At 39.4% G+C, this 14,763-nt stretch overlaps 1 protein-coding gene across 5 annotated transcripts; it reads left to right on the top strand.

The window, feature by feature from the left end:
• The first annotated feature begins 702 nt into the window (after window positions 1-702).
• On the top strand, window positions 703-14,511 carry LOC146485365 (PR domain zinc finger protein 14-like). 5 transcript variants are annotated; one of them, XM_085103323.1, is made up of 6 exons: window positions 703-1,071; window positions 2,815-2,839; window positions 6,924-7,092; window positions 10,409-10,656; window positions 11,588-11,864; window positions 12,706-14,511. In XM_085103323.1, the coding sequence occupies exons 3-6, from the start codon at window positions 6,942-6,944 to the stop codon at window positions 13,398-13,400; spliced, it is 1,371 nt and encodes a 456-aa protein (XP_084959449.1). In that variant the 5' UTR covers window positions 703-1,071; window positions 2,815-2,839; window positions 6,924-6,941; the 3' UTR covers window positions 13,401-14,511. The 5 variants fall into 5 exon arrangements, with proteins under 5 accessions (XP_084959449.1, XP_084959446.1, XP_084959448.1 ...); XM_085103320.1 differs by lacking the exon at window positions 2,815-2,839; XM_085103322.1 differs by lacking the exon at window positions 703-1,071 and having other exon boundaries at window positions 1,551-2,839.
• Window positions 14,512-14,763: the final 252 nt, after the last annotated feature.

The following is a 14,763-nucleotide window of genomic DNA, read 5'->3' as shown; positions in this document are numbered from 1 at the left end:
GGTACAATGAAAATTGAAAAATACAAGCCACAATGATGGTCCCTTCTTTTAAAACCCCATTCCCTTTGGAGGCCCTTTGGAGGGGACCAAGAGGAACACTTACGATTGAATAAAGGAACTGAGCCCTAGTTACACCTTGTACCCCATCGCCAGAAAGATCACATAAAAATTAGTAAGTTTACAAAGTTTGGTTATGTTTCATTGCATAGTAACCAGGCTTTGAACTATTGAACTCGTTTTCAAGACGAGTTTACATTGTAGTTACGGGCCCACATAGTTATAAGTGTGAAAGTTTTATTGAACTGGCCCCTTATTTCAGCGGAAAATTTGTCCCTTTTCCATCCAAATTCGATCCTACGTCGAACAGATTCGCTTTTTTCAGTTTTGGATCTGACGAGTATGTACCATGGGGCCCAGGTAACCAGGTTCTGGGCACTTTTATGGTTAACATTGACGTCCCAAGCGAAACAGAAACCAGATGGAATGCTCCGAGTTATTTGACGTCCCGATGATTTACGGGATCCCGAGGTCTTGTTTTGGTACCGAACATATACCTTGTTATGATTCAAAACGGCCGACCGCCACTTTCGAGAACACCCTGGGAACGAGGTTATTTCCGAAAGCATCCGACGACGAAGGTAACGAGAGCGTCGCATTGATTAAACAGCGTCTGTGAACGTTGTAGTAAAACTACAATATGAAAATGACTGAACATGGAGGTGCGCGCTGCCCTTAACCCTTGCGTCATGCAAAAAGTCGCACACAACTCCCGTCATTCAACATTGCCCATACCTACGATTGTCGAAGAATTTTAAAACATGTTTTAAAATACTACGATATTTATTGTGACGCACACGACAGTCGTAAGCGAGTTGTAGGTTTGATTTTACACGAGCCAATTCGTGTCGTGGGCCTGTCGTAAGCTTGTCGCATGCGACAAAGTCGTACCGTGTAAATCGCCCTTTAGAAAGGTTGCAGAAACGAGCTTTCCGGCTGGGGTAATGTTCCCATTCGCCAACTACCCTGACGTGATGAGAGTTTGCAGTTTAATTTTCCTAGATTGTCGTAGAGGTAAGTTGAAATCATGATCTACGTTGTTTAATGAAATGACGGAAACACCGGCTACTCCCAAAGCACAACGAATTCATAGTGAACTTAAGGAGTAAATATCCGTTTATAAGCCCTACTTGGAAGACAAGTAGAACAGTAAAGAACAGTTTCATTCATAGCAATTGAAAATAATAGGATGAAGGCCCCCCCCCCCCCCTCCCCCCAGCTTTATGTATATTACATACGTGGTGATTTTAACTTTTTAATATCATAGCTTAACTTATAAATTGTACACAATTCAGCTAGTTCTTTATCGTACGGTTGCAATGTGTGATCTTGATCATCTACCTATCTGTCTTGAACTTCATCCCAACGAATTTTAATTCTTAAAAGCTCCCACCTGGCGGGGGAGAGGGAGGACATTACTCATTAATGAGTACTGAGGGAAATAGGGGGGGGGGGGGGGGAGTGGATTCCGTCCGGAGGGGAACCTCCTTCTCAGGTAAAAGTTGGCTTGTGAAAGGGTATTATCCCTTTCGCATACGTTAAACCTAAGATTGTAAGAAAGTAAATGAATTGTGCCATCCCAGAAGTGGCCAACCTCATTTTCGTCGATTTCCGAAAGAAAACAATATTTCTGCGCTGTAATTTCTGCTACGAATTCGGCGTCTGCTGAGATTTTAATTCCTACCGCCTCCGCTACTAATTCAGCCTTTTCGGTTTAACTTTCACCCCGCTTTCTTATCATCTATTTTTTCCCCCTTTAAATTTTAATGTCTAGGGTGGGTCTAATTTTAACTGTCGGTACCATTTCGGATTCTAAAATGCGAGGGAGTAGAAGCGACCCCTTGCTAATGGAATCCTCCCTTCTGCGGCGACCCCAATACTCCCTGACATATAATTTTGCCCCACTAATTAAGCAAATCGAAAGAGTGGGAAGAATCGCAAAGTAGCGGAAAAGAACGTGAATCAGTACTTTACGAGTAGCACTTTCCTTGGTGTTCCCGTTGAGCTTGCACCGTTGGCATACAACCTTGCACAGAGCTTATGCTTGGTACCTATATGTTGCTAAGAGATAGTTTGAATTACAAAAAACGGGCCGTGTTTACATATTGTTTTGACTGAGATCTGTCTCTTTGCGCTGAGTTTCAATCAGTTTATCTATGTTTGGTAGATTTAGTTCGCGATAAGGGAAATAACACGTATATGTTTCATTTTTTCGGGTGCTGCTTTCGTACAAGCCTCTATTCAGAACTTTTCCTTTACCGAGAAAACGTTATTTGAAATATTTAAGCTGTAGTAAGGTACATCTGGCGCATCTCACTGGCCTCAATTCATTTCAAGTTGCAGATAAAGATGGAATCTTGAGACGAGACTCAAAGATTTCATTTGTAGGGTGTTCTTCTCTCCAAGTAGCTGGTTTATTTGTTTGTCTCAGTGTTTATCGACCAGACTATTGACTTTTTTCTAACTTTTTCCCCGTGACTCGAATTACATCGGACGTGATTTGATTGCCACATTATGAGGGATGAGCGAACAGATTAGAAAGCTACAATGTATGGCCAATCAGAATGCACAATTAAATTTATCTGGAGCCGAACAGAGCAGAAAAATAGAAACACATTTTCTATACCGCGCGCCAATTTAACCAATGAAACTTGGGGCGAGTGAGTCATTGATTTCACTGGACTGACTCGACAAAGAGGCGTTAATTTCACCCATAAAATATTCTGAAGCCTTAGTTACTCCACATTCTACTGACAGAAAGAAGGCGCTGTTCAAGCACAAGGTAAGCTTTCTTCGATTTCTTTTTCATATAGTTTAGCTTCAGTATTATCTAGACAAAAATTAGATGTATTTTTCTCTCCTGAGTGAGCTCTTTAAAGGTTCCCAGTTCATTTTATGCCCGGTATATACGCTCTGTGTATCAATGTCACAATTTTTTGACGCATTTTCACCATTTGTTCAAAATGACCGCGCTTTAAATCGACAACAAAAGAAACATGTGTGGGATCTTTTACCTACTCTTTTCACGAGGCAATAATATTTTCGTTTTGTTTCGGATATATTGTCCTATTCATTCACCATAGTAGGTGTTTGAGTGTCTAGCAACCACATAATGCCTTGTGGAATGCGTTAGCAAATAGGCCGAGCTGTAACACTTTTCTGCGTAGAAAGAAAACAATTAGACTTAGGCCAAGAGAAAGCTGTTCTTAAAGTAACGAAGATTTTGAGTTATCCGGGTTAAAATTCCCCCGCCAACTCTGAGAAAAGCTGACGAATTCTGTTCAACAGGTTATTACAGAGGCTTCGCCCAAACCGGTCACGAGATGTTGAATTAATTGTTCTTCAGATCACTGACATCGTCAAATGTATTCAGATATATTTATTGTTTTTCAAAACAGAGAGGAGGATTTCCCTTTTTGATCCAGTAATCGACACGAAAAAGACTGCCTTTTGTGGTTTTAGAAAACGGGAAGCCCTTTTTTCCAAGCATGGAAGAAAATTCGCCAGGAAACAAGATCAACCTACTGATTAAAAAATAATTGCCATGGACGGTACAAAGGAGAAATTAAATCAGACATTCTGAATATAAAAAAGTTAATTTGCAAACATATTTAGCTTTTGAAGGTGCAAATATTGTAAAGAAAAAGATATAGCATTTAAGCTAGGTTTTCTCTGAATAGTTTCAATTATAAAAAAATAAAATTACTATTAACGGTCGGAAGATTTTGTTATGTCATTGCCACAATCAAAATATCGGCTCGTAACTGCACTTTACTTTCAAACGCGAAATCTTTTTCCCCAGTTAAAATTAAGCGGCGAACAAAGCCCACTCAACTCGTCTCGATCGATCGCGACTCGTCGCTGTTTTCGCCCCGTAGATTAGCGCTCTCATTACAGCTTTAATCCGTTTGGCAGCCCTTCTACTCCACAAATCAGTACTGGTCACCCAGCTTAGACCAACAAGCTTTTCATTACTAATAATAATTATCCAAATCCCTTGTTTCTTACAGAAAATGTCATCTTCCAAATCTGTTGGTGATAGACGTTTTTCAAATCGATCCGATACATACGAGGACGATATTTGCCGACATTCGACCGATATTTGGTCGATATCCGTATCGCTATTGTCGACGCTTCGTCCATTACAAGTAGTGAGTTGCCACTGCAATACTCCATTAGAATGAAGTATCAGTAGTACATAGATTGGCAGAAGAAATGATTTTTCGCAGAAAGCAGGAAAATACTGATTTCAAAACTTACACTTATTTGAAAAACCGAGAGATCACGTGAGAAGTATCGAAAGGTATCTAGAGTGTATCGATATTTTTCGTAAAAGCCTCAATGTCGATGATATCGAATATTTAGTATCGACATATCGTCCTACCCTTAGGGTAGATTTCCACTGTGGCGTGAATTTTACGAGCGTATGGGTGTACATTGGGCTGGTTATACGCACGTAAACAAAATAAGAAGGGACGTTTCATGAACGGCTTACGTAAGCGTAAAAAGTTGAGCGCTGATTTTATGTTTACGCACGCGGTACGCACATGATTCTTAAAGCCAGCTAAATTTACGTCTGTACGCACGTAAAATTTTGGCGACAATGGAATCCTCCTTTATTCTATTTCCGTACGTAAAGCCAGCTAAATTTACCGCTGTAGGCGACAATGGAATCAACCCTTGTTTTATTTCCGTACGTAAAGCCAGCTAAATTTACTTCTATACCCACGTGAAATTTGCGCCAAAGTGGAATTAAATCCTCCTTAGTTTTTAAAATAGCCTAGAATTATCTCTGAATAAAAATAAAAGTCGCTTGATTAAAAATCGTCTCAAATATTATATACACAAAACCCAAGCCGGTGATTTTTCACTTGTTCTAATTTCCCTGCATTGGGATTTTGTTACACTTCCATGAATTGCTCTTTACTGAAATTATTTCAATTTCTGAACCAAACGCCCTTTGTCAGTTAACAGTTATTTAACAAAAAGTGGGTTGCAATTGCTAGAAATAGACCATTGGAAATGGCTCTTATCTCTATGCTACGGACGTGATTGAATTTTGATCCCCGAGCTTTTGAGATGAGTCACAAATTTCCGCCCGTTTTGTTTATTTATCCCTGGGGAGAAGAAACTCCCCTGGGAAACATTCCCAAGTTTGCCGACTCCTTCTACCGTACTTTATTTTGCTGAACTCTAAATTTTGAATAAACCACATTATTTCTTCGTTGCACGTTGTACGAAATAAGATTAAGCACAGATAAAACCGGCAGAAGATTACAAAAAAGCATTTCTGTCCGACAACTTTCATGGAGGGGGTGGTCGAGAGGATCACACCAGAACTTTCGAAAAAAAGTAGGTTTTAAAATTAGGCTTTTATATGTTAACACAGGGTTGTAATTCGCTCCAACTAGCTTTTATCGTTAGAAGAACAACAGACTGGAACACGTTACCAAGAGAAATTAGACAGATAGGAACATAAACAAGCGCCCAGAACACGTTTCTCAGTCATAATATTTCATTTTATTCCGGCTTTCAGTCCACTAAAATGCATTCACGTACCGTACAATATAAAATGAACCAGTTAAAATCTGTACCAGCTCTAGCAGTCTTGGCCTGTTGGGCAACCTTTGCTTTGTAACAAAATATTCCCTTAGTTTTTAAAGCTGCACTTATTCACATCGAATAACCGGCAACGCTAGCTAGGCACAGAAAGGATTCGATCCCTATGTGATTTTTACTCCATTCGCCTCTCGAATAAATATAAATTTCTAGTAAAATCAGATTTTAAAAAAGTTGGAAACGAAAATTTGAAAAAGGAATGCTTCTAAGGTTGATTGAATATGCAGTTGTTCGGCTGATTAACTACGATTTCAAGCGGCAAGTTAACGTTTTCCAAGGAATTCACTTACATTGTCAGCGCAATTGAAATTATAAATTCAGCAAAACGTAGGCACTTTAAACAACAAAACGCACAATTTGCAAAACAAAACGACGCTGAATTACAGTTGCGCTATTGAAGTAAACATCGAAAAAACAAAAGTGCGTCATGAGCACGTTTTAGCGCTTTGCACATGCGCAGAAGCCGTATAAATTGGCGCGCGTGAAGCCCAGGTGCATTTAGCGAACGCGTGAATGGATATCACAGTTAGAGACGAGTCGTGCGATAAACACGGTATTTGAACTACGTACCTTGAAACGCCGTCCAGGTAAGAACAGCCGATAATTGTTAGCGATTTTGAATTTCGTCTTTAAATTCGCCTTGTTTTCTTGGTACATTTTGTAGCGTTCTGTTTCCTGGAAAGTGAAACCAGAACACGAATTAATCTTGTTTACAAGTCGGATAAAATGCTCACGTATGAATTGAACCGTACAAACTCAATTTGAAACAAGCGTTTTTTTGCGACATTTTGGCTCGATAATTCTTATCGCTGGCTTGAGTGAGGCCTGAATTCGGATAACTATCTTAAAAGCGTTTCTTATCGCAGTTTACAAAGCGTGAATGAATATTGTGAGCTTGGTCGCAAAATTTTCACAACTCGGCAGCGACCAAACACATATTACAGTACGCGATAAGGAGAGCTCTAACGCGAACTTTAAACTCCTGTGTTTGTTAAATAATAAACATATGGCGAGACCTTCTTGGGTATTTTTGGTAGCAGTGTCGTTTAAATCTTCAGGGTTTTTATTTTACTCCTTGGCGGCAAGGTAATGTAATAACGTGGAATGCAAATTACTGCGCTTTGATTCAAGGACCGGTGTTGACAAAGGCAAAAGTGTTACTCGACAAGATCTGAACACTGGGAAACATAAATTGCAATATTTACATTGTATAAGCACGTCTTTATTTGCGCTTATTATTTATTTAGGTCGTGGGTCAAGTTAAAATGCACAAGATAGCTCCGAAACAAATCGATAATGCTGAACACAACTCTGCCGCGACCACTTGGGAATTTACAACCGAAGATTTGGACTTCTCTCTCTTCGGACACTTCACTTCCAAAGATGGTGAGCTCGGGGTTAACCGGCGCTTTCAAGGTAATATTTGTTTTAGTCTACTCCTGGTGAAATTTAAGTTTGGATTTTGTTTATTTACGTGGTCCTTTTTTTCCTTAGGGATTAATGTAGTTCTTAGAAAGTTCATTGTTAGCCAGCTCAACTGATAGTTAGGTAACTTGTACCCGTCTTTGTATTCGGGTGTGTTGATTTTCTTTTGTTTTTATGTTGTAATTACTGCTATGCTCTACGCTTTGCTTAGCGACTCACAATAGTTAATCAGAGATCGAAAAAGATGCAAAGCTGCATAACGAGCTATTGTATAGCTGCGGTTGTTCTATGAAATTTTTGGCGTAGTTTTACTCCCCCGGGAAACACACAGAAAAGATGTAAAGCTTTCTGCTTGCTTTATGAGAAACATTCTCTTGCAAAGAGCTAGTTGCTTGGGAGCCGAAAATTAGACAAACTAACACAATTTCTGTAAATTAAAAAGTAAAAGAACGTTTTTAATGTAACGAGTGTGCTTAACTATATTGCGTTTTGCAAATGGAAGAGTACTTTGGCGAAAAAAGCATCTCACTTTTGATGAGCTGAGCTAGAAAGATAAAGTAACATCGCAGTCATTTACATCACCTTTTCTTTGTAGCGGGTTTTATCTTAAAAACAACTCTTCTAGTACGTACAGAGATCAGGAAATAAACTTGCCAAGTTTATTGTGCTCTGTTTGATAAGTTTCAGTAAGAAATACGATTTTTTTTTTCGGCATTGCTCAGGAACTTTGCGCGACTGTGGGGGTAACAATGGTCTTAAGACTTCTTTATTTATTATTGTAACCAAAATTTAATTCAAATTCCTAAAGTTCCGGACTTTTCCATCTTTTTTTATCCTCAATGATTTGTGAAGCCTAAAGCCTGCCATTTTAACAAAAAAAAGAGAGCTAATGAAACATTTACATCAAAATTGAGGTTTGGGAAGAGAAAAATTGAGTGACACTTTTTCACGCAAATTTTTAGAGCAGTGGTGCATGCGCGCATACAAAACGATATACTAAAGGCTGGTTTCCATATGATCGCAGACGATCGCAGACCTTATTGCGATCTGCGATCTGCGATCTGCGATCCGCGATCATATGGAAACCAGCCTTTAGATAGAACATGGTTCTATCTTCTGCGATCGTCTGCGATCACGATCGCAGGATCGCAGACGATCGCAGACCTTATTGCGATCTGCGATCATATGGAAACCAGCCTTAATTACCAACGGATATTACTCTATAACATTAGTATTTTCTTGTCACAAAATTGCGTTTCCGGCCCCAACGTACTAATCAGTTTTCTTTTGAAAATGTGCGCAACTGTCTTTTAAGTTTCAATGATATTTGTACTGTGCTTTTAGCCTGCTGCCGCATTCAAAATTTTGCTCTTTCATGTTGTTACAGAAGCCCGCCTTTCAAGACATGTAGTGCTAGCCATACTCTCGAACAGAGAAAAAGGCCTTGAATTATTATTTTCTAAAGAACTGGAAAATGAACAGTTCCATAGCAAAGGGCTGTAAGCTAGGCTTCTGTTTAAACTTTCACTGGCGTGAGGATTTTATCAACAGACTGTAAATTTATAAAACCATGTTGTTTCGAACTTTGAAGTAGAAAGAAATATGAAAATGCTTTCTGTTCCTCAAAAAACAAGGTTGTTCCAACTGTTCTGGTTCAAGTGGTCGATTTTACACGAAATTTTATGTTAGGATAACATCACGATCATACAACAATCGCATTACAGTGAAAGACCGATCAAACATCCTGTATCCAGATTTAATAAGAGTTTAAATAAATTGTTCCTCAGTTTAGCAAATTGGTTGACCGGCTTAGATTCTTTGAGTGTACAAGCGTTCAAAAAAGGAGCTGATTGCCTTTTCTTCAGACTAATGAATCATCTTGACGGCCAAGGTCTAGTTTAAGTCAATGTTACAATGACTTCAATTTTCAAGGCACAGAATGAGACTAACAATTAACTCCACTTATCGGTGAAATGTAACCATAATACCGGTAATTACAAGAGCAGTAGAATTGCATGTATCGATCGCTTGAACTCTTAAAATGAAGATAAAGTTCACTCGGGAGTACATGATCACTATCGACTTTGGACGAGAAAATTAAACAAGATTTTCTCAAAAATATGCATAAACTGTTCTTCTCTCTGAGAGTGCGCAATCATTTACAGAACCGAAGTATTTTTTACTGCCGTCTTCAGCAAAGTTTTAAAATTCAGGACTGTGTGGTTCTTTTAATTGAATTCACTTCGACCCTAACTGACAACATTAAAATATATACAACATGCACTAGAATCTTTTTGTGTGTTAGACACATTCTCTACAGCGCAATAAACTGAATCCCCTCGTACAGCAAGTAGCACAGGAAAGTACTGCTCGGTAATTTCCATGTAATATGGGCTTTTGCTCACAGATTCAAAAGTTAACACGCCATAACAAACGGCATCAGAAGAAAGTACTGCTTAGTAGCTTTTGTTTGAATGGTCACACTTTAGGATTTCATCCACAGACTCAAATGTTAGAGCCACCTTGTACAGCATAATAAACGGTACCACAGGAAAGTACTGCTCAATAGCTTTCATTTGAATGCCACGCTTTAGGATTTCATCCAAACTCAAAAGGTAGAGCCACCTTGTACATCATAATAAACAGCACCACAGGAAAGTAATGCTCAGTAGCTTTCATTTGAATGGTCACATCTAGGATTTTCATCGACACACTCAAAAGTTAAAACCACCTTGTACAGCATAGTAAACAGCACCACAGGAAAGTACTGCTCAGTAGCTTTCATTTGAATGGCCACGCTTTAGGATTTCATCCAGACTCAAAAAGTTAAAACTACCTTGTACAGCATAATAAACAGCACCACAGCAAAGTACTGCTCAGTAGCTTTTATTTGAATGGTCACACTTTAGGATTTCATCCAGATATTCTTTCAGTAGCTTTCATTTGAATGGTCACACTTTAGGATTGCATCCAGACTTAACAATTAGCTAGAACCACCTCATACAGCATAAAAAACAGCACCACGGGAAAGTACTACTCAGTAGCTTTCATTTGAATGGTTACACTTCATGACTTTGGTCAAACACTCTAAAGTTAGAATTACCTTCGCTTCCACTCAAGTCATACGGCCGTTTAGAGATGAAGTCACTTGAATAACATAATTTTTTTCTTTTTGAGAAGTTTAAATTCTAACCTCAATCTAACTACTGCTTGGGAATTAAGTAATTAATAATTCAGATATTAGTTAAAGTAAGTCATAATAATCCGTCTAAATAAGGTAATAAATTCCATTTTCTTCTCTCATCAGATAAACCGTCAAACACCCCAACAGTGTGGTTCATATGCGGACCGGCTGTCCCGTTCAAAGTCGAGCTTCCATCCCAGGTCCCTGACAATCTTCAGCTCATTGGAGCCACACTCAATTCAGGAACCCATTATGCAGTGTTGTGCAGTCAATCAATCATTACCAAGGGAACGCGGTATGGTCCATACAGGGGCAGGATAGTAACGTCATCTGACGTCAGCAACAGAGAGGACACGGCTTTCTTGTGGGAGGTGATTATCTAAATATTATGATCATCTGGTATAATTGAATTTCTAGGTATTTGACGCAGAGTCGGAAGCTTCTTGTTACTGCGATCACCAAGTGACGTCATAGCAAAGAGATTTAAGGAAACGTGAGCAGAATACAGTAGAAACAACAATGGTTTTTCCAGCACCAAAAACACCCTCAGTTGCCGCAGCAGATTTTCACAAATCAAATCTGAGTGATGTAGCGCCTTTTTGAGAACTTTATCCAAAGGATTGATTTTCTTACAGAGTCCGGAATTCTTGAAAAAGTTTGAAAATCTGCAAACTAGTTTTCCAGACCTGGAAAAAGTATGGAAAGTAGAGATGAAGTCTCCACTGAAATGGAAAGAAGTCTGCAGTTTTTTGTTTGTTTGTTTGTTTTTTTTTTTCAAAGCGGCAATAAATGCTTAACTGATACGTGCAATCTCTTCAAATTTCATATAAATTTCGTCTTAACAAAAATGTTTAATCTGTAGACTCATGATGAGAAGTCTCTCTGCCCTACCCCCTGATACTGCAATCTTGTATGTGATAAACTTGCGTCTGAAAAAAAATGGTTGGGAAAAAGTACGGAAAATTTTTTTAATTTTGCACATAAAAATGTTTACGAACCCTGTATTGGTCGAAATTGGAGATGGTGGGGACATTAAGAAGTGGGACTAAATCCATTCCTCTTCCTTGGAGGCCCTGGCTGCACTTTCCTTGTCCAGACTTTCACGAATGGCATTTTTCACTGAAATTTACTGCCCATAGCCCGTCCATCACCAGAGAGATTAGATTTTGCTGAAAGTTCCATTACACTCGGCTAATAACTTCTAACGAGCCTGGTTACAAATGCTTAATTTGAAATATTGTTTGTAAAAATACCGGAGACACCTTGAATGCAACTGATTCCTCGCGTTCTCTTTCCTTCAAGGTATTTAGCGATGATGGTCTTAGTCACTACATCGATGGACAAAGCGAACCCGAAAACTGGATGAAGTTCGTTAACTGCGCAAGGCACAGCGAAGAGCAGAACATGGCCTTGGTTCAAGATGGAGACCAGCTGTATTATGAGTGTTGTAAAGATATTTGTGCTGGACAAGAACTGTTGGTGTGGTATGGAAGTTGTTATGCCTTATCGATGGGAATACCTGTTGGGCTTAATGTCGATGGTTTGAAGGAAGGAGTGTTGCCTGACCCCGAGTTTACAGGTAAGGTGACGGTTCTACAATGGGTGCGGTTACACCGGACATTTTTACTGCAGTGAAAAAAAATACCCTTTTACCACGGGAATTCCATTGAATGTGTATTAACGCTCTTTTCCGGGGGTAAATTTGACGTATAGATATAAAAAGTGACAGAAAAAAAGCACGTCACGTTTACCGTGGTAAAAAGATAGGATGAGGGTGGTAAAATATTCGAAATAATGAAGCCAATCTCGGTGCGCCGTTTGAAATCACAGAAAAAAAAAAACGGCAGAAAGTTTTGAAAAGAGTTTATCTTGGTAAATGAATATACGCGTAATTTGCGCTTGCTGGCTCAGTAACGTTTTTTACCACAATATGGGCAGATATATAGCTGTCGAAATCACCAAAACATTGCCACCAAAACAAGTCCGCAGTGTTTGTCGTGTACCTCATACGCAGGGCTTTTTGCATCTTCAGGTAAAATTCGAAAGCAAAATTGGTATTCTAATAATTCTTTTCAGCGTTAAAATTAGAATTGGCGAAAAGTCAAATCACCTGAATTTAGAAGAAAACGAGATTTGTAGTCGTCAGGCTAGGAAATTTGCGCCATTTGTTGAAATTAGTCACGTGAGGAAAACATAACTAAAAAGACTGAAACGCGTTCTAACAACGCGTTTCCACTTGCAAAACACATGAAATTTAATTGCCGGGAATTGGCGTCGTCGTGACATGTGTTAGCTCGAAACTGCCTCAAACTAACTCTTTTTCTGCAAACAAGCAACTTGCTGTGAACAATAAGTGTTCTAGTGTCTTCAAACCACCAGCTTTTTTTGTGCTTGTTTTATAATGTCTTTGTTCTTCTTAGGTACTTCGGGGGATTACAAATGTGAACGGTGTGGCAAGTTGTTTGCCTACAAATACTACCGTGACCGCCATCTTAAATATACGCGCTGTATTGATACAGGAGACCGCAAGTTCCCCTGTACCATGTGTAACCGCTCTTTTGACAAGCGGGATCGTCTGCGAATACACGTACTGCACGTGCACGAGAAACACCGCCCTCATGAATGCACGGTGTGTGGGAAACGCTTCTCACAATCATCCAGCCTCAACAAGCATATGCGTGTGCACAGCGGTGAGAGACCGTATAAATGTCCCCACTGCGTCAAGGCTTTCACTGCCTCTTCTATACTGCGCACGCACATACGTCAGCACAGCGGAGAGAAGCCATTCAAGTGCAAGCATTGTGACCGCGCATTCGCCTCGCACGCGGCGCATGATAGTCACGTGCGTCGCACGCACACCAAGGAAAAGCCGTGCGTGTGTGAATACTGCGGAAAGGCTTTTGCGCAGTCGTACGAACTGAAGTTTCATATCAACATGCATACAGGAGCCAAGCCTTATACGTGCGAGAAATGCGGAAGAGCGTTTTCAAGCCCTTCGTCACGTGATCGCCACCGTGCTAACTTCGACTGCGTCACAAGAAAAAATCGTGCGCCTAAAGTCATGCGCAAGAATCAAACGAACGGTCAACATGTACTAGAAGTAGGAACAGCATGAGATGTCTCTTTATATGGTGAGCCCTGTTAATCCATAAGATGAATACTGTAGAAGATGCCTTCACTTTGAGTTAACAATCCTAGTCGGGAAACATTAACAGAAAGCTATCCTGTGGCCCTACTTATTCTGCCGTAGAATCGAACTTAAGGTGGTTCTACCTTGACAGTCCAAATGAAAGCTACTGAGCAGCTACTTACAGTCGCAGTTGTTCCGAAAATGGTCCGATCTGTGCTTTGATCGTAATAGGTAAAGGTCACAGTCTTAGCTCTTGCTGCTTTATATTGCCTTGTTAAGCTTAAAATTGACTCAATTCTTGATGTAGAGCGGTTTTCAACTGAGTGTCTTTAAAACCCAAACCAAAGTTATCATTCTAACCAATCACATAAAAGAAAACAACGCAATAAACCAATCAGAATGCAAATACAAGTAAATGACGCCACGTGCGGGGAAACCCCTGCCAACAGGTCACGTGATTCGTGTTTGCATACCGGTAATAACACTTTAGCAATTACGGCGAAATAAGGAATGATACACACACAAAAAAATGAATAATGAAAGTACAAGATAGCAAACTGAAGGTGACCTGTGTTTTGTTGAATTAGAAGAATAAATGGGAGGTGTTTTTGCTGGCGTGTACTTGCATCCGGGTATTTTCGCAGGATTTACCCTATCGCCCGCGTCCCAATCAGATTCGGAGAAAATTTAGTGGTGAACAGTAGTCCGTGACAGTAGCGAAAAGACGCTAGACTCAACTTCACGGTCGCAATTTAATTTAGTAAAACCTTTTTGATTTTAGAGGAATATTAAATCAAGATTAATATTAAAACAGTTAGATCGATGTTCGATCGTTCACGCAAAAGTTTGTTCACAACCAATCATAGAGCGTAGTTAAGAAATATCCATGACAAAGGCGACATTACTTTCGACACTCAATTCAAAGCTGCTCTACCTCGAGATTGAGATTTATATTTGAAACTGGCGCTTGTGTTCTATTTCGCCACATTGAGAAGTTTATATAATTTTGAATTGTGAAAATTTCACATTTATCGGTTTATATTTATGTAGTTACGGTATTTATATTGTTTGCCAATAAATTATATTTTGCTACGAACCGTTATCTGCAGTGTTTTATTGTTTGCTCATTTGCCAAAGTTTGTATTTTTCTTTAACTACCGAAAGCGAACGAAAGACTACTAGAATATTACATTTTCAACGCCAAAGCAAAATTAGCTTCCAACATCAAGCTTATTCCATCCCTCCGAGAACAATCCTTTCACAAAAAATAATTCTCATGAACAGTCCTTTGAACTAATGCAAGCCCTTGAGTAATATTCGAAATTTTACAGTAGTTGACATCGATCAA

The sequence above is a fragment of the Pavona decussata genome, unplaced genomic scaffold (assembly GCF_977016875.1).
Source record: "Pavona decussata unplaced genomic scaffold, jaPavDecu1.1 SCAFFOLD_26, whole genome shotgun sequence".
Lineage (NCBI taxonomy): Eukaryota > Metazoa > Cnidaria > Anthozoa > Scleractinia > Agariciidae > Pavona > Pavona decussata.
The sequence above is the reverse complement of the archived record's forward strand: the minus strand, read 5'-3'. Positions and strand labels throughout refer to the sequence as shown.

Bases quoted from the DNA above. Each gene is read 5' to 3' on its own strand.
- LOC146485365 (XM_085103320.1), top strand. From the start codon at position 6,942: ATGCACAAGATAGCTCCGAAACAAATCGATAATGCTGAACACAACTCT. The intron at 7,093-10,408 runs GTAATATTTGTT...TTCTCTCATCAG, and splicing joins GGTTAACCGGCGCTTTCAAG to ATAAACCGTCAAACACCCCA. The intron at 10,657-11,587 runs GTGATTATCTAA...CTTTCCTTCAAG, and splicing joins ACACGGCTTTCTTGTGGGAG to GTATTTAGCGATGATGGTCT.